We start from the raw sequence: 18,761 nt of genomic DNA on the forward strand, positions 1-18,761 counted from the left end.
GCTTTCAATTACGATCGACCAGACGCACTTTGTCCCGGCGACTGTACAGGTCAGAAAAGGTCCCGAGCTGTAGAAACATCGCTATATTTAAGGCAAATTTCCCGTCCGGGAGGTAGCTCTTTCCGACCAAATGGTCCTTTCAAGTTCCCTGTGCCACGATTACCCACAGAGAGACATCCTAATTTGTTTTCTTGTCATCTAATCATTCAACTGTTATCAGACGGGGGTTATCTTCTCTTCTGTCTTTTTTAGCCCCCCTTTCGATCCCGGTTGTGTCTTGCTTCGTTCTTTGATCTACAATTTAGGGTTTGATTTGCAGATAAACAGATGTTTGAAATTACCGGTGTTGTATCTCTTATTCTGATCCAAGCTTGCCTTGAACTAGTGTGAATCAGTCTGAGTGGAATGTTGATTGTGAATGTGTCGTCAAATGTTCCCGCTCTTAGATCACCGAGTAATTGTTACTTTATATTTTGATGATCTTTTAGCATTAATTTAAGTATGGCGTATACGTATATAATACTTTTTAATCTAACACATACTAAGAATTGAGACGCACCTACGCACTTAAAAATACTAACTTTGAGAGTCACATGCTGAAACTAAGCACCTTTCAGAGAGTAGAAATAATCCTTAAAACAGAAATGATATCATTTTCTTCTGTACGACCCAGTCACAAATCTAACCGGTCTAGAGAATCACGTCGAGGACGGGCGTTAGGACCATGGGGACTCCTCGGCGAGGAGGAGGGCGTGGGCGCCGGTAGAGGAGGAAGCTGCTGCTGCTGCTCGCTCACACTCACACGCACGCGAGCTGCCAACGGTCGCACGAGCGATGCGAGTCCCGGACTACGAGGCGACCGACTGAACACACACACACCCCTCAACGACACACACCCAACCGTTGTACCTTGTTCTTCCGTAGGCTTAAAAAAAACCCCCGCCAGCATGTCGGTGCTCGCGCTGCAAGAGTACGAGTTCGAGCGTCAGTTCAACGAGGATGAAGCCATCAGATGGATGCAGGAGAACTGGTGAGCGCCCTCTTCACGGCTAGCTTCTGACGCGGTTAGCATCACAGTAGAACTGTATCTGAACCCTCTCACCCGCTCACGGGTTTCTTCTCAACGTTACCCGCTCGTGTGTGAGATGAACGAGCGGACACACGGGCCTCCAGTGTGTCGCTCGACTGGAGCGCGTCTGCTCACATTAAGTCAGGTTCGTCTGGCAGGATTTGCCCTTCATTTCCCCCGTCATTCATTCCGAGTTACCGCCATAGCATTGGGAGGTCAGCCGTGGATCCTGCAGGCGAACCACGAGATCCCTCTGTATGTTCCTGGTGCCCTCCTTTAAATACACTATATATGCCTCTTAATATTGCCATGGCTTCATTAATAAGTATGGATTTTACAATTGGGATGAAAACATCTGATGGATTAACTACCTTTTTATAATATCACAATCTGGTGTCCAACATTAAAAGCATGTGTTGGCCCCTTAGCTCAGCTCTATTAACATCTCCTTTCACATTTTCTAGCTGGCAAATATTTTTCTATAGGCCTGAGCATCAAATTCCACCCCAATAATTCATTTTATTTGGCCCACTGGATGGTTTGGTCAACGGTAAATTCATGTTCATATCCCGCCCTATAAAGATGCCAGCGATAAAGAAAAGCTTAAGGGACAGAGATTGATGCCAACGGTTATGAAGAGACTTCCAATGGCAGTAAAGTGAGGTTAAAGGGTTAGTTCGCCTAAAATACACTCATTTTCTACTCGCCCACATGTCTACTAAGGGTTGGGATTATTTTCAAAGTAATATATCCCTTTTTAGAGTCGTATGCAAAAGTGTATGTCCATTTAATGTCTTTATCGTCGTCCTAAAAACCATCCAAATACTTCCATGCTGCTCCTGTAATGTCCATCTTGTATTGAGGCCTTCACATAAGAAATTGTTCAGAAATAAAGTCTATATTTTAAGCTTGTTTTCAGCAGGAGCCATCAGCGTTAGTCTGGCACACTGACACTTTTAATGTGTCTGAGGATAAACGTCTACACACAAACTTAAAATAAACAGACTTATTTTAATTTTCGGCGGAACAATTCCTCATGCCGAGGCTTCAATTCAAGATGAATTGATTTGGATGCTAAGTGTGTCATTTTGGACCCGCTGTGCTCAATTAAAACACTTTTTTTTGTTTAACTCTTAAGAGTAACAGATTACTCTGTAAATGGAGAATTTGGCTCAAAGCAACATCCAAAAAAAAAACCATTTGTGAGAAATGCTTGTTTGAAAGTAGAAGTTAGGCATTTAACATTTCTTCCATTTCTTTCTTTTTACACAATTAAACTTGTTTGTGTTTAATCTCCATATAGATAAACTTGTAGTAAAGAAGAAAAACATCCCTGTACTTTTTAGAAATTATTATAATTCCACTAAGAAGGTGAATTGTTTTATTAGATGATCATGTGGGTCCAAAACTGACTGTGTTCTTAAGTTTAATGTTGTACAATTTGCAATTATTTGCTGATGACTGATGTGCAACTGCTGTTCACTCCCGGCTTCAAACATCCAGCCAGCCAATCATGAGTGTCTTCTGATGTCTGCTGACTGAGCAGCAGCCAATCACAGCTGAGCATATCTGTGCTGACTTCTCTCTGCTTCTGCAAATGATGTCAGACGGGGGTCGGGCACATGGGCTGATGGAGGCATTTTAGTTCAGGGAAAAATGTACTTCAGAAATGCATTTTTCTTTTGCTGTAATTAGAAAATGTATATGTTTTTACCTTCCAACAACTCTTCATGAAATATTACTCTGTAGATATTTAATTGTAGATTCAAAAATGACCATGAAAATTTGTTTTGACAAAGGCTCTAAAGAAGATACTTTGTTGCACAATATTGGAATTTATTGCAATGTTTCTTATTGTACTGTCACTTTACTAAATTACTGCCTTTAAAGTGTAATATTATCAAGTCAAGTTCTTTATTTTCAAATATGCATGTATTAAGACATACAGCATAAATGTATTTGCATAAGTGCATTTTTAAACTATTTGGTTTCCACTGTCCTTCTTGCTCAGATGCTTGAGTGGTAAAATGCCACAGCATTTTTTTTTTTTAATTAAAGAATTAAGTTGGAAAGTGCTCGCTGTTGTATATAACATTTATGGGTGATGGCTCTATACATGGTCATCAGTTCTCATTTTAAAGGTGAAAAATGAGTGTATAAAGCCAGCTCTAGCAGAAGATGCTGAGTCACTCAGTGCATCAGGGCTCTGTTGGGCATCATCAGTAACGTGCAGGAAATGTGTGTTCTTGATCCCTGGAAAGCCACAGGGGTCGGAGTATTCTCACTGTTAGTGGTATTTGTTCAGATAGAAACGACTAAATATCAGTAGTAAATAATATAGTTCTATTTATTCTGCATTATTCACTCAATTCAAGAAGAAAGTAAACATTGTTTTGTATGCCCAACATGAAATTTGAATCAAAATATAAAAACCTCTTCCCTGGAGAGCAGGCCTACATTCTGTATGATAATGAGGCTGACCTGGTGCTTGGTTCTGTTTTTCTATTGCTTATTTTGTGTGTTATTTTATTCCATTCTTTTATTCTGTTCTACCATCACAAATAAATCCTATGGCAATAAAAAGTTTCTGATTCTGAAGTGACAAAGTGATGTATACATATATAACTATAGAATCATGAAAAGAAACTTTCAATCACAGTAGAATATTGACTTCAATAAAATCAGTGAAAAGAACAAAGCACTGGAGAACAGTCCTGAACAATAAAATGATTAATAAATAAAAAATAGTGTTTTTCAGGAATCTCACACAAACTAGTCTATAGTAGGGCTGCACGATATTGGAAGTATGTTCAATATTGGTGTCTTGAATTGGGATATTGATATTATGCGATATTTTATTTATACTATTTTTTTCCTTAAAAATGTAGGGTGCACCCGGCTACCCTACAGGAGCAAGTACTTTAGGGGAGGTCTGGGGTTTTAGAGAAGTAAAAAAAAAAAAGTTCTCCCTTTAATTTATTCCCGCGCTTCGGTGCCGACGTGAACTCATAACGCTCAGTTTCGAGGGACTTGCATTGGCTTCCCGCAAAACTTCAGAGAGGCGCCACGGTGCGTCGCGATATCACCAAATCAATTAAAAATCCAACTTCCTTGTACACGCACGCATAACATTTTATAAAAGACCTGACGCCAACAACTTAGCTCATTAGCATACGGCGAGGACGGACAGGTTTACACTTGTTTGGAAGTTCCACGATCTTATAAGAACGCTGAATACAACTGATGCATATCGCATGTACCAATATCGCAATTTCGATATATCGTGCAGCCCAAGTCTACAGAAATATAAATGGGAACACATGGCTCTACTACTTAAATGGGTCAATGTGATTTTTCATAGACATTTCTATTACAATGTGATGTGCATTTTAGTGTTGCTCGGCTATGTTAAAGATTTAGAAATGATACATTTATAAAACCCAACATGGGACTAATTTCCCACAAATCGAAGATTTAAAACGTGTTCCATTTTTGTTGGCTTTGAAATCCATGTTGATGTAGTGTCTTGTTGAAAATCTGGGTTATGAATGTTTCTGCCAAGAAGTGTTGCCAGACGATGGTGACCACATCATCCCCAGGGCCTGATGGCCACTTGGCTGCAGCTTTTTACTGCCGCTGAGGTCGCAGATAAAGATGTGGGTCAGTTGTGAAAGAATCAAATCGGCGAGGATGATCCCCGGGCTGTGCTCTGCCAGTCAGACCTTATCGATCCGTCAGATATTATTACACTGGGGGGTGAAAAAACAGTTGTCGACTAGTTGTTGGAAATGAATATGCCGTTGCAGATGATGTTTTCAGTTTACTTGTCCACTACTACTTTAAAGCATTTTTTACTTGCCACATTTGTACAATGTTCCATGTTGCAATCAACTATAACAGGAATTAAACAGGATGACATAATTGTTTCAAATCTCCTAGAAAAACACTGATTATTTTGTCTTTGTAAGTGGATTTTTTCCTATGATGCCCAACCAAAATACAGTTTTTATGTATGGTGGAAAGTCAGAGTTTTAAGTTGGTCATCAATATACTTTTACTTTATCTATTTGGCAGTGCAGACTACAGCGACGTACAGACTAAATGCCAACATGGCACATACATTTTGTGGGGTAGGGTGTGGCCCATTAATGAGAAAATAACTGGTTGTTTTGTAATAAAACACAGTTAAATTGACAAGGTGTGAGGCCTGATGGACATGTTCATTTGTGCATTCCTCACCTTTTGTGGCCTTTAGGTTTAGGAGGCATATGTGAATCTGTGAACACAGTAATCTGGTTGCACTCACGCTCTGTGACACAAGCATGCCGACTCATCCTCGGACTGCAAACTCAGGATTACGCAATAGGTAAAACCCCTTGGGCCAACTAACACAGGCAGGTTAGCTGCAGCTTTATCTACTCGGTCAGAGGCAGGCATGTACAGTGTTACAATTTACAACACTTTGCTGTGGAGAAGTATGTGTCCACTTGCACAGATGGAGCCATCTGCACAAGAAAATGGTGTGATGTGTGATGACCGTTCAGTATAGAGATGTTGATATGAATTTTAATAACTAAATAATAGGGATATAACAAATTACCCATATGAATCGGAAATCGGTTTTGATTTAAGATGTGGGTGCGTCAAACTGCAGTAATATATACAGTACAAAACATTGTTCTGATGAAGTGAATGCAGAGTGGCAATAATGACTGAAATTGTATTATTTTGTATGTTTATTATTATTTTTGACTTCAGTAGCAGCTCATTGTTCCAAGATCTGAGCTTACTCAGACCTCTCTCCAAAAGGTTTATTTCTTTCACATCCATGTTGAAATTTACTTGATTATTTTGCTCTAATTTGTATCGGTAATGAAAATTGAATATTAAGTTTGTAGTCCTTGTCGGGTAGGCTTTCCAAAGTTCTTAAAGTGTAACGCGTTGGAGTAATAAAAACACTGACATTGTTCTGTATTCAAATGTCAAAAACGACAACAATACTTGCTAGTCTTTTATTAAACTTATCACTATGAACGTATACAATATCACATTTTTAGGATCATTCATAATGTAAAACGTCTACTTTAAACAAGGAACTACATGTATATGGTATTACTCTCTAGGCAATTGAATCGGGTCAACTGGACTTGGTTTTTGTCTGCGTCTGTGGGCTAGACAGACTTTCCTGCTAGTCTCTCCAACTGATGAACGTTTTCACAGACAAAAACCAACTCCAGTTCACCTGATGCCATTTCCCCAGAGATGCCTTTGACCTGGACAAATGAGAACTCATCGGATTGCATCATATTGCACTGAATTGTAACGAATCCAATCCTCACTGAATCGAATCGTTTGTATTTAAAATGTATCATTCCTGAATCGTTTCTTACCCCATGTATATACAGTAGATGCGTATCAAATCATCTTATATTTGAGAGCTGCACACTCCTGCTAAATGTCTAAATACTCTAGTCTGTATACAGATTTTTTTTTCTCTAATCGATTGTCTACTTTTAAATAAAATTTCCCCTCACCAACCATAAAAATATAAGTTAAAACAACCAGATGAGATACAAGTAATTTTCTACATTTGCTAGTACAGAAAACCAAAGATAGATCTTATCCTTCCGGAAAAAACGGGGTAGAGCAATAAAAACTCCTTTAAACCATCCATTATCAAAAATGTAGAGTTGAGTTTGACAGCATTTCACATGTATAGAAAAACATTTCACTGATGCGTAGTTTGAAGTATTTTATCTTTATTTAATCGCTGGAAATCTTAATTTCACAATTGTGTTACAATTTCACAACTCTGAGAAATGAATGACTATTTCATAGTCTGTGAATGTGAACGGATATTTAGACCTCAGTTTTCTGTCAATCTTCACCTCATTTTTCAACTGCGCTGTGCAAAACAAGTTGTAATTAAAAACTTTAATTTATGCCTTGAACTGGCTGAACTATGTCAAACTAGTAGAACAGGTATCAATAACCAGTAATGCATGTTCAACTATCAATTCAGTTGAACTAATGCATGGTTTTGGTGCTTTGTTTTCAAGGATGATGCATATAAATAGAAAGACATGAAGAAGCAATTGAGGTAAAAACTTAATCATTACAACTTTATTCAAATATAAAAAGTCATTGGTTTTATGAGAAATAAGAGAAATAAGTTTTACATAGTCGCAAATACACTTTTTGGATGTATTGGCAATTTCTTATTCGTCCTCTTTTGTGGCACCGACTGTCACTATTACCGAGTATCGAAAGATGGTGCCAAGTTTCAATACGAATGCCTCAAACTTAATAATTTTTTGACTAATAAGTAACATTAGATAATTTTTCAACTTGTTTCAACTTGTCAGCAGGTGTTCTTTTGCACTGAAAATTAATCTAGCTTTTTTTTCTGTAAGACAACAGCTTGGAGTGGAAAATAAATGTGTAATGTAATTTTCTTTTTGATAAAATTATTCAAATTGTTAGTTTAGGAACAGGTATTGTAAGTAAAGTTACTCGTATCAAGCATTTTTCATCGACAGCCCTTGACTTACAAACCTTCAACAGTAACTTTTGCAAATGGGACTGATTCTCCTGGTGTTTATCATATCAAGAACTCCCATCTGAACTATGCCCGCCGTTATGTTTTCTGTGCTGCTCTGTCAATCTACAGCCCAACCCTGTTGTGATCCAAGAAGTTGAACCCTTTGACTTTGACTGCACTGCTTTGTCCTTTGTTTGGAGTCAGTGGCATTATTGGGTTTGTTGGCATTCCATTTCCAGATAGGGATTTCCATCTCTGACTTTGCTTGTAAAAACATGACAGCTTGATTTGTCACTTCATTGACCCATTACTTTGTTCTGTAGCAGAAGGTTTTTTACATTCCATCTTTGCGTCTGTGTTGAAATAAAAGGGTTGGGACATGAGTTCACGTTGAGTTCTCCTTTAAAGTTCTATTTTTGCTCTCAGAAAGTATTAATAAACTATGGACTAAATTTAGAGAATAAAAGCAGCAATCTACAATTTGGTTGTCAGAGTCCAGCCTGTAGCTGTAAATAATAACTGGTAAAGTTTAATGAGGCCCTTGAATGTATGTATGTGGCCCTTATGAGGTCAACAAGTAAGGTTTCTTTGTATTATGGTGTGGATTTTGATGTTTGTTTGTTTTTACATAAAGCATCTTTAAAGAAAAATTAATATACATGTTTAATACTAAGAAAACAGATAAAAATTACAACTTAATCTTAATCTGTTTGAATATATATACATATACACACTCAGTTTATTTTTTTATTATGTTAAGATTCTTTTGGTCAGTTTGGCAAGACAACCCCCTATTTAAAGATTGGTATTGATGCAGTGTTTCTTAAGCTACTATAGAGACAAACGGTCATGCATTGGGTCATCACAAGGTTTTAAGCTGGAGTCCTTTTTAAGAGCACGATTACCTCCATTGTCTTTGATTGTAGAGTTGCAGGTTAATGGGTTAGTGAAGCTGCTGATGGGAAGACAAATCCGTTAACACCAATAAATTAAAGGCTTGATTGACTGGAGGAACACAAATGGATCACCATGGACACTGACTTGAAAGAGGATTACATGTATTTTTCATTTTACACTTGGATGTTTTCCTGAAGTATCCAGTAGTTTTTAAATTTCAACGTTAGGGTTATGAGACACATCATGATACAGAGGCAACAATATGATATATTGTCATTCTGTAGGGACAAGTGTATATATATATATGTAGTATTGCCCAAGCACTGTCCTCTGGTGTTGCAGAATTTACAGACTGCATGAATCTTGACAAAGTCGTAATTGCCCTCCTATTTTATTTTTTTTTGTTTTTTTTTTAGCCAAACAATGTCCAAACACCAGCTTTAAAAGCTGACAGAGTCCACTGTATCTTCTCGTCCTGAGTCAACACAGGGATCTTGTAGGATTTCAATGTTTCTTTAGTTGTGGAGGATATAAAGACGGGTGTAAGTTTAACCCAAAATGAACACATAAATATTTGCTTGTTAATTGTGATTGAAAACCAAAAAAATTGAATTTATTTTACACCCATTTTATTGAACTATAACCCATATAAGAACTGTGGTAATGCATAAAATATGATTATCAAGCCAAAAATGTATTTGTTTTTGAAAAGAATAATCGTTGAACTGTTGTCGAAAAAGTGAAAAAGAAAATGTATATGTAGATGTGTCGCCATTATGTTATTCCAGTTGCGTGTTTTTGCACTGTGGGACCCGGTATGTCAAGAATACACAACCCAAGGTCATGTGTTAAGCTTGCCGATTCTAATAATCAACCCAATGATCTGCTACGACCATGTGTTCTTCAACACCACATATGACAAAAAGAACATCACTCAACAACTAATGATGTCACATAGCTGTAACGTGACAGCGTGCTACGGCGATGTGTTCACTAGTTTGCTCACACGTCATTCGTAGTCCTTGTAAAGACAAACCTGATTTATGAGTTAATATCATCGCTGCAAATGTAATGGGTTCATAATGTCAATGACGACCGTTCTGAGCGAGGATGTCGAGCAGTAAGACTTGGAAACGCTGATTTTAAAAACGAGGGGGGAAAGCATTGAGAAAGCAAAGCTTGTTTGCTAGAATCAACAAAAATTCTGTTGAACACACAGTCCTGTTTTTCAAGAACGACCACCTTTCTTAATAATTTGCTGAGCGCATGGAACTACTGTTCTGTTGGTGCCAGCTGATGATTCAGCTCAGGTGCTGTGCTCCATGAAACGCAGCATTATTTTTATATCGCATTATTTTATAACGACACAGAAAGTTACCTTCAGCAAAAAAAAAAGGTTATTGCCATTTGTTCATCTGCAGTCAAGTGTTAGCATTTAAGAACGAGCAACGAAGAACCAGAAAAAGAAACATTTAAAAACCCCATATCAGACGTGTGTGTGTGTGAGATAAACAATTTAAACTTTGGCAGCGACGGTTAGAGCGTTTATAAATTGTTGTAGGGAGAAACGATAACAATAGCGTGTTTAAAGTAATTATATAATTACTAGGAAGTAAAAATGAGGAAGATCACATTGTGGCTTCTTGGTTTAACAACATTTTGACTTTTTTTTTTTTTTTTTAGCACCTTGTACCGCATAAAATAGTTTAAGTAAGTTAAACAGTAAAACTTGAGAAATAATTCTTATGGTTTATAAAATGCACTGTCGATTTTAATTTATTTTAATTAATAATAAGAATAATATAATCGAAATGATGTGTGCCTTGTAGTCAAAAAAATACGATTATTTAAGTTTTGTGATATATCTGTTATGTTGGTATTAATATATTACTTGTTTGAAGTGTGTAAAAGATTTATTTGTTGTCTGATCACTTGAAGGGCTTTGCTGTATTGGAATTACAAGGTGAACCCTCTAGTGGTTATATAGCGTAACTGTATGACAGTTATGAACCTTGTATGTAGAAAAAAAACTGTTGCCACCCCTAGAAGGTAGAAGTGCTGCTTTACTTTTTTAACATTTGTTTTGACCACTTTTCAACCTCATTTATTCAGAGCAGAGTGGGTCTTTCCAACCGCGAGATGATCTCTAGTGTGAAAGATGATATTGTTTTTTTGTAATGTTTTAGACTTGATAATGATTGTGCAGAAAATGAGGAGTCAGCAAGAACACTACGCAAAATGTGGGACCGGCCGGTCATATAACGGTGTGTTTCTCTAGAGCACAATGTTGCAACTAAAGAGGGTAATTGTAGGATAACATGCAGGATAACTGATGGACAGAAGATAAATATTCAAACAACCTCTCGGCTATTAAGAAAATATCGCACAAAGCTAAATTACACACATCGAGTCTTCTTCACACTGGTTTACTTCTTTGCAAATGGAAAGAAAATAAATATGAAAACATGAAGACCAATAAAACCAGGCTGGAGGAAATACTTTTGTAGAATATTGATAAGTAAAGAAACAATGGGACATATTGAGTGTTAAATCTTTTTTCTTGTTTTCTAATTTCATGGCATATTTACTCATTTTACAGAATGTCCCATTATATTATGATCCCTTTCTTCTTTTGGAATGATCCCTTTGCACAATTGTCACAGAATATAATGGTACCTACCTGCACCTCTTCACTATTCAGACTGCACAGTGAGAAAATGATGGCAGTAAATGGAGCCACCAAATTGCAGATTCTGAGGAAAATTTTCTCAGAACAAATGTCAGCTAGTCAGAGGTTTTCACACATTTGATGATTTAGACGTTTGGACAAATTTGGATTGCACCTTACTATTGTCTGACACACTCTTATAAGTCCTGCCAACAAATGAAAATCGTTACTAAAGTCAAACGGTGTCTTTAAAGCATTAAAGGAGTTAATTTATGACGGTAAAGTCCGGCTAATAAATACAATGATATGGTTGCAGCTGTTTGGTGCAGCCCGGTTAAGTTACTTATTTGAGCGGCAACAGTTTGGCATTGTTTCTGGCATCCCTCAAGGCTCAGTGTTGTGTCCAAAATGGTTTTGATCTAGGCTTGTTTGCTATAATACAATATTTCTTGTTTTGTCTGTGTCGTAATGTGTTTATCAAGTATTTATATTTCTCTTCTGTTCAACATGTGAAAAAACTGTCTAATAATCTGTTTGTTTTTTTTCTTTTTTGTGTCGCAGGAAGAAGTCGTTTCTCTTCTCGGCTCTCTATGCTGCCCTCATCCTTGGTGGACGTCGTGTAATGAAACAAAGAGAGAAGTTTGAGTTGAGGAAACCAATGGTGCTATGGTCTCTCACGCTTGCTGTGTTCAGGTAAAACGGCCAAAACATTAACGTCAAGCAACTTTCCATTATTTAGTATTAATATTATGATTTGTACAAGTTAAGTGTTGAAAGAAGCATTTTGGAAAAGGGTTCTGTATGTTGGTCCCTTTACGTTGAATCCACAAAATTGGGGGATTAGTGATTTGCATTTGTCTGACTGTTGTATTCGTTTTTTTTGTTGTAGTATATTCGGTGCCATCCGTACTGGGAGCTACATGATGCACATCCTGATGACCAAAGGGCTAAAACAGTCAGTTTGTGACCAGAGCTTCTACAACGGGCCAGTCAGCAAATTCTGGGCCTATGCATTTGTACTAAGTAAAGCACCGGAACTGGGTAAGTCCTGCTGCCCAATATAAAAGCACTGATGGCTTAATGTGCAACTGGTGTGAATTAGAAAAGTGAAATACATTTTATTTTTTGACGTCTCTGAGTGACTTATGAAAGTGAGTGTCTATTTATGCGATTCATTGTAATTGATGCTTTAGATTCTTTGCATGAATGTCATTTCAAACATCCAACTTAACTGTTTCTGTTTACAAGTTGACTTGTGTCAAGTTATAAATTCTGATGCTTGAGTTGTGGGCATGGAAACAATAGTCAGTCAGACCCTGGAGTTTAAACTTCTGTTTATAATAGTTGGTTTTTTTTATCCGTTAACTTGCATCATTGCAACCTGATGTTTAATCATTATTCTGTAGTGATTTAGATTTAAGTCCTGCTAAAACTCCAATACATCAGCATGTTAATGACTAGAACTGCATCTTTTCAACTTTGTACAAAACAATAATTTTCTTTACAAATAAACCTTTTCTTATAATATTTTTGATCCGCCACGATAATCCAGTAAATTATATTTAATCTAAAAATTAGAGGGAAAAATCCACACCAAGTTTAAATCATGTGTGATCCATGTGTATAGTCTCAGTACTACTGAAGCATTTCAGTCTGTGCCACAAAAGAACCAAAGTTTGATCGCTATATAGTATAACCACTAGAGGGTTCTTTCTCCATTCAAACACCTCTCTAATCCCATTACAGCAAGGCCCTTCCAGTAGTTATCAGACTGAAATGATTCATTATTTTTAATCTTCTGACAACACATTAGGATTATTACTTTTCTAAAACAATCTTTAAACTAAAATTCTGGACCAATTACTTGCAGTGGTCCGTCGGGATGCAACACTTCCTCTCTCGGTTTAGCTTTTGTCTCCATTGTCTATTCATTCTTGCTCTTTCTTCACCGACTCCTCTCGTCTCCTCCGTCTGCAGGCGACACGCTCTTCATTGTGCTGAGGAAGCAGAAGCTCATCTTCCTGCACTGGTACCACCACATCACCGTGCTGCTCTACTCCTGGTACTCCTACAAGGACATGGTGGCGGGCGGAGGCTGGTTCATGACCATGAACTACTTGGTCCACGCCGTCATGTACTCGTACTACGCCTTGCGAGCGGCCGGCTTCAAGCTGTCGCGCAACTTCGCCATGTTCATCACGCTGACCCAGATCACCCAGATGCTGATGGGCTGCGTGGTCAACTACCTGGTGTACTCGTGGATGCAGCAGGGCCAGGAGTGTCCCTCGCACATGCAGAACATTGTGTGGTCCTCCCTCATGTACCTTAGCTACTTTGTGCTCTTTGTCCAGTTCTTCTACGAGGCCTACTTTAGCAAGTCCAGGTCCTCTGCTACCGCTGTCACTAAGAAAGCCGATTAATCTGGGGGGGAAAGAAAAAAAAAAAAAGGGAATTTCTTGATGGGATGAAGTGCGAAGGGACCACTGACCTTAGAGAACATGAAGAATTGGAGCTGTAGGATGTTGAAGGGACGGAGGGTAGGAAGTGTGCGTGCGAGAGTAGTTCTACTAATGTTCACATTGAAAATCACCCCAAGGAGAGAGTGACCGTGCGAGGAGAACAACAACAACTTGAAGCTGTCCTTGTAGACGACCCCCCCCACGTCAATTCGCCATGAATAGATTTTAAAGAATTTGTTTACTTGATGTTTAAAACAATGGTGCATAATACGGATGGATGAAGAGAACCTTTTTTGAACAAGTCTGTTACCGTCTGTGCTTGTTGTGTTTTTTTTTTTTTTTTGTGTGTCAACAGAGGGTGTGTGTGATGCTGGTGAGTGTTGGGATCCAATTGGTTGAAGGCACTTGTGTGTCTTGGATTGAACATGGGAGTTTTTCTCAGGTCTTAGGATTTATCTTACACACTATAAATATGCATATCCAGACACGGTGTTTGACATCGGCATGTCCGAGGGAACGAGTAACATCCGGCTGAGGCTCCCGGGCGTCTTTTTTGGAGTAATGGCTACTGACAGTTTGCCATGCTGCAACGGTTGTCATGATGTCACAAGTGTTGCTGACCAGAATATGACTCGTCTCATCTTCGGTGTTGTGTGTGTGAGCGGCCATACAAGTGAACAAATCTGTCGGGCACTGACCTTTTAAAGGGAGGAAGAACATTGTTTACCAATTCATATTTAAAAAAAAAATGTAAAGACAGAAAACGATTTTAAAGATGTTTAAATCCTCTGTATTTAATTAAAAGCTAGGATGTGTCTGTATTGGTGTTTGTTGTGCGATCTTGAATTTGCACTGTTTCATTGTATAAAAAAAAAAACTGTACGAGCAACGTGACAAAGTCTGATCTGCCTTTGGGTTGTGTTTATTCTCGCTATTGGCAGCAATATTTAAGCATCATCACACCTGCGTCGTCATTGTGACATCTATGGTATGTGCTTAAAGTAGATGCCTGCTGTGCGCTTTAGATTCTCACAACTCTTTAATTGATGCACTGGGTTTAAATAAAGTGTCAATTGCTCATATGCTTCGAGTGATTGCAGAAGTGGCTTCTCTATGGTTGTTGTTTGCATTAGCTATCAAATTATTTTAATTCTGTTTTTTTTTTGTTTTTTTTCCTGTCATCTTTCTGCTCTTTTAATGATTTATGTATTATTTTGAACTGATTGATAAATTAATAAATACCAAACCCCAATCATGACCCCCATTTATTTTCCCATTCATCTTCTCATTGATCCTCTTGCATGGTTTGATTGTTTCCTAAACTCTTCAATGTCTGTCGACCAAAAACCAATAAGTGGTTTCAAATAAAATATCTGGCGAACCACTACCATCACTAAACTATAACCATCACTTTAAGACATCAAGCGTGATGGAGTGATGAAGATTATGGTTTCGAAGTAATTAATTGATCTATTCAAATTGTTGCTAAAAGCCAAATATTGTTTATAAAAGTGCGTTATCTAGTGAGTTCTGAAAATGAGGACAATTTCTTCTTAGGTAGTTGACCCAATATTTCAGTTTTAATGATCTTTGATACTACTGTTGTCACTACTACTACTTCTAGTTATGACGATGAATAAGCTAATTATTGAGTCTAAATAGACAAAATCCCTTCAGTGATTGGACTGTAAAGCAAAAGGTTTGTCTTTTCTGAATTGTTCTTACTGTTTAAATATATTCAGGGAACAATCCCTGGCCAAAAAATTGCTATTTAATTTGATCTGGTTTAAGTTTTGGAATTCTAAAATTTGACAAAGATCTGGAGACTTCCAGTATGTTCATTTTTATTTTTAAGATCAAGGGCTTAGCCTTTTGGCTTAGCTCTTACTCCAGCATGAGAGACAGAAACCGAGACTTTGTGACTGAGGATGCTGTTGATCGATTCATCTCATGCTGCATCTCTCAGACGTGAATGAAACCCCGGGATACTTGAACTTCTCCACCTGGGGAAAAAGAGTTCCCTCCCTCCATCCTGGAAAGGACATTTCACAGTTTTTCGATTGTGGTCTCACATCTGGAGGAACTTGTGCACAATCATCTGCTAATCTCTCCAGGGAGAACGTAAGGTTTGGATTTAATCTAGGAGCAGTGATGACTGAGGTCCTGTGGTCACCAAACTAAATACCCTTCCACACTGGCTCTACTGAGAAATTTTGAACAGAACCCATTCATTCCTAACTAAACGGTCACATTGAGACCAAATAAAGCATTTTTGTATCATCAGCTGAGCTAAAATGCAAAACTGCATGTGAGAATAGGGGTCAGACATTCTCAATGATTGTCACCTGCTACGGTATGTTAGAACTTCATAAGCCTTATATATAATGTTTGTTTTTTTCCAAGTATATTGTCGCCATCTGCTGGTTAAAAAGAGGTTGCACTTTCAAGGTACGTAATAGTTGTTTTAATTTGAGGTTCAGACCATCTTGAATATTGCTTTCCCTTTGTATCTTAACAGTAGCATAGAAACCAATTCATTTGTTGTATTGAAATGTTGCTAATATCACATATTAGTCAAGTAAAATTACAGTAAAGTGTTATGATGTTAAACTGTGGCTACTTTATAATTATAAAATACTTCAAATACTTTACACAACATATATATATGGAGTAACTTTGAGATGTTTTAAGTATAGGACAGTCCTCTTTTAAATTGAGAAACGTATGTCTTTGTCTGAAAACACGCTGTCAAACCCCCCCCCCCCCACCACCACCTCTTGATCTGCAAATCTTTTCAATCTTCCCAAACTAGTGTTTTCTCTGTCCAGTGAAGGATGTAAGAACTAGATACTGACCTGGAGGATAAGACCAAAGCCTTTGAGTGTGATGTTAATTCCCCTTTCAGGCTGCGACAGCTGCTCTTCAGAGTGTAGGGAAACAATTACCCCATCTGGGTAAAAAACACAATTTAATGGCTGTGAAAAAATACCCTTTGCGTTTTATTATTATTATTGAATTTTTAAACATTTTTTCCAACTGAAGTTTCATTTAAAATACATATACTTACTTTAAATGCAGCACATTAACTTAAATATATAATATTTTCTAACTAAAATACACAAACAAGTTGATCACTTACTAAATATATGGTTTGAATTATAATTAGACCTGCCTATTATCATTTTCACAGGGGTCTTCTGCCACCTTATCCCCCCTGACCTTTGACCTGATCAAGTTGTCCTCCCATCTAAAAACGTCACTGAGAGGTTCTTGGTGTTCCAGTTTACGGTTTTATCTTCCTGGTAGATTCTAAAGTCTCTCAGTATTTATTTGAAAACACAGAGCATTTTCTGTGATCAGATCCTGTGCAGCTCTAGTCACTGCTGGGGAGAGTCTGAAGAAAGGGCTGGGTAGTGATGGTCTGATGAAGCTTCATGAAGCAGTGTCATGCTGTTTAGAGGTCAGTAGGTGGCGCCATCAGTTTTAAAAATGATGTGATGTTTCATTAGAACATAGAAAATAGTGCAGACACCGCCATCTAGTGGAATCATCAGAACATCACTAGGTTTGGGGCCTATAATTGAAAATGTAGCTTTTTAAACTGTTTTCAAAGGAGTAATTGTTTTGGGTGTCACAAAGCTGATTAATGGACCTCCCATTGTTTAATAATGTAACAATGGACACCAGGTCCAGAGCCCTCTCCTGTCATCTGTGCTGCCCCCTGGACTGGGTTCCTAACCCATTGGTTTGTGGTAATGGAGGCCAATATAGAGATAAATGTGTCTTGCCTGAAGAATCAATATCGATGTGGCCTCTGATGGTTTTTGTGTTAAAGTGCTTTGTTCTCTGCCATGGCCCGACGACAAAGAGCAGCCGGGCCTTCTATTAACAATTCCCAGTTAGCCTCGAGAAAGGAGTCGCTCACTGAAATAGAAATGGACCCACGAGTGGCACTGAAGTGCAGTCACCATGTCCCAATGTCAGCAGGCCATTAGATCTGGTAACGTGGAGGAGTGGAGGACGGAGCTCCTTCAGAGTGGAGTGATGGAGAGGAACATGCTGTGAGAAGGTGAGGGATGGAGGCTATTTTTAATCATAGATCACATCATTGCAAAACAAAAAGAAATCAAGATTTTACTTAGAACATCAGTTATTACCTTTCATACAACATTTTTACATGCAGAAAAACATTCCAATTCCTTGACCTTTGGACCTCAACCTATGAATCCCTGACCATTTAGGTTTTTAAAAAAAGTCAAATTAATTCAACTTGTACAATTAAAATCACACAAAGGGCCTCCTTGTGGTGCTTAAGTGTAACACCTGGATTATTTACAGTGATTCCCAACCTGTGTACCCCCCCTTGTGGACAAAGGCTTCCAAATCGTTCCCAAAAAAACGTATAATTTAAATGAAATATGGAAGGAAAGAGAGTGGATCATCTATGGTCTTCAATGAAAAGTGCTCTGACAATACAGTGTATGGCTCTTGAGTAGCAAATGGCTGGGAACCACTGATGTTAAAAAAAGTATAGTTTGTTTAATTTAAATTCTTACAAGGACACCTACCTTCCCTTTTCAAGTACAATGGTGTTACTATTGAAACTATCATTTTGCTAAACACCAAATGCATCTTTGTATAAAAAAATAAACTATACATATTCAAGAAAATAGTGTAAATCGTGATCAAGAGCTATCTGGTGATGATGAAAACGTTTTTAATGTCTGATCTGATGTATTTCTTAAACGTATGCTGTACTACAGTCGTCTTCATCTGGACACACATTGTCGAGGTAAAAACATCGTCTCCTCTTTGTGTTTCCAACAAGACTTAACTTGCTAAGTAGAAAAGTGACTGACAAAGCTGTTGAAACTGGTCTGACCTGTTAAGGCCTCTAAAAATATTGACATTACGTTATCTGAATTCATCCGTTTATTCATCAGTTAATTTTGTTTTTCATTTTTTTATAGTAAGGTATTCAGGACTATATTCCTGTAAATTATTTAAAAATCACATACATTTAATTCATTGTTTGTCCTTAAAAAGTACCACCAGAACAGTTTTTTTTGACAGAAACTGTTTGTAAGTTGAGAAGGTACAATTACACAATGTTTTTTTCCCTGTATT

The 18,761-nt window shown here is 37.7% G+C and overlaps 1 protein-coding gene across 2 annotated transcripts; it reads left to right on the plus strand.

Moving 5' to 3' along the window:
* Positions 1-804: 804 nt before the first annotated feature.
* elovl6 (ELOVL fatty acid elongase 6) lies at positions 805-14,892 on the plus strand. 2 transcript variants are annotated; one of them, XM_087798822.1, is made up of 4 exons: positions 805-1,030; positions 11,737-11,868; positions 12,065-12,216; positions 13,153-14,892. In XM_087798822.1, the coding sequence occupies exons 1-4, from the start codon at positions 948-950 to the stop codon at positions 13,593-13,595; spliced, it is 810 nt and encodes a 269-aa protein (XP_087654948.1). In that variant the 5' UTR covers positions 805-947; the 3' UTR covers positions 13,596-14,892. The 2 variants fall into 2 exon arrangements, with proteins under 2 accessions (XP_087654948.1, XP_087654949.1); XM_087798823.1 differs by lacking the exon at positions 805-1,030 and adding an exon at positions 2,711-2,756.
* The last annotated feature ends 3,869 nt before the right edge of the window (positions 14,893-18,761 follow it).

The sequence above is a fragment of the Callionymus lyra genome, chromosome 9, assembly GCF_982586985.1.
Source record: "Callionymus lyra chromosome 9, fCalLyr1.hap1.1, whole genome shotgun sequence".
NCBI classification, from domain to species: domain Eukaryota; kingdom Metazoa; phylum Chordata; class Actinopteri; order Syngnathiformes; family Callionymidae; genus Callionymus; species Callionymus lyra.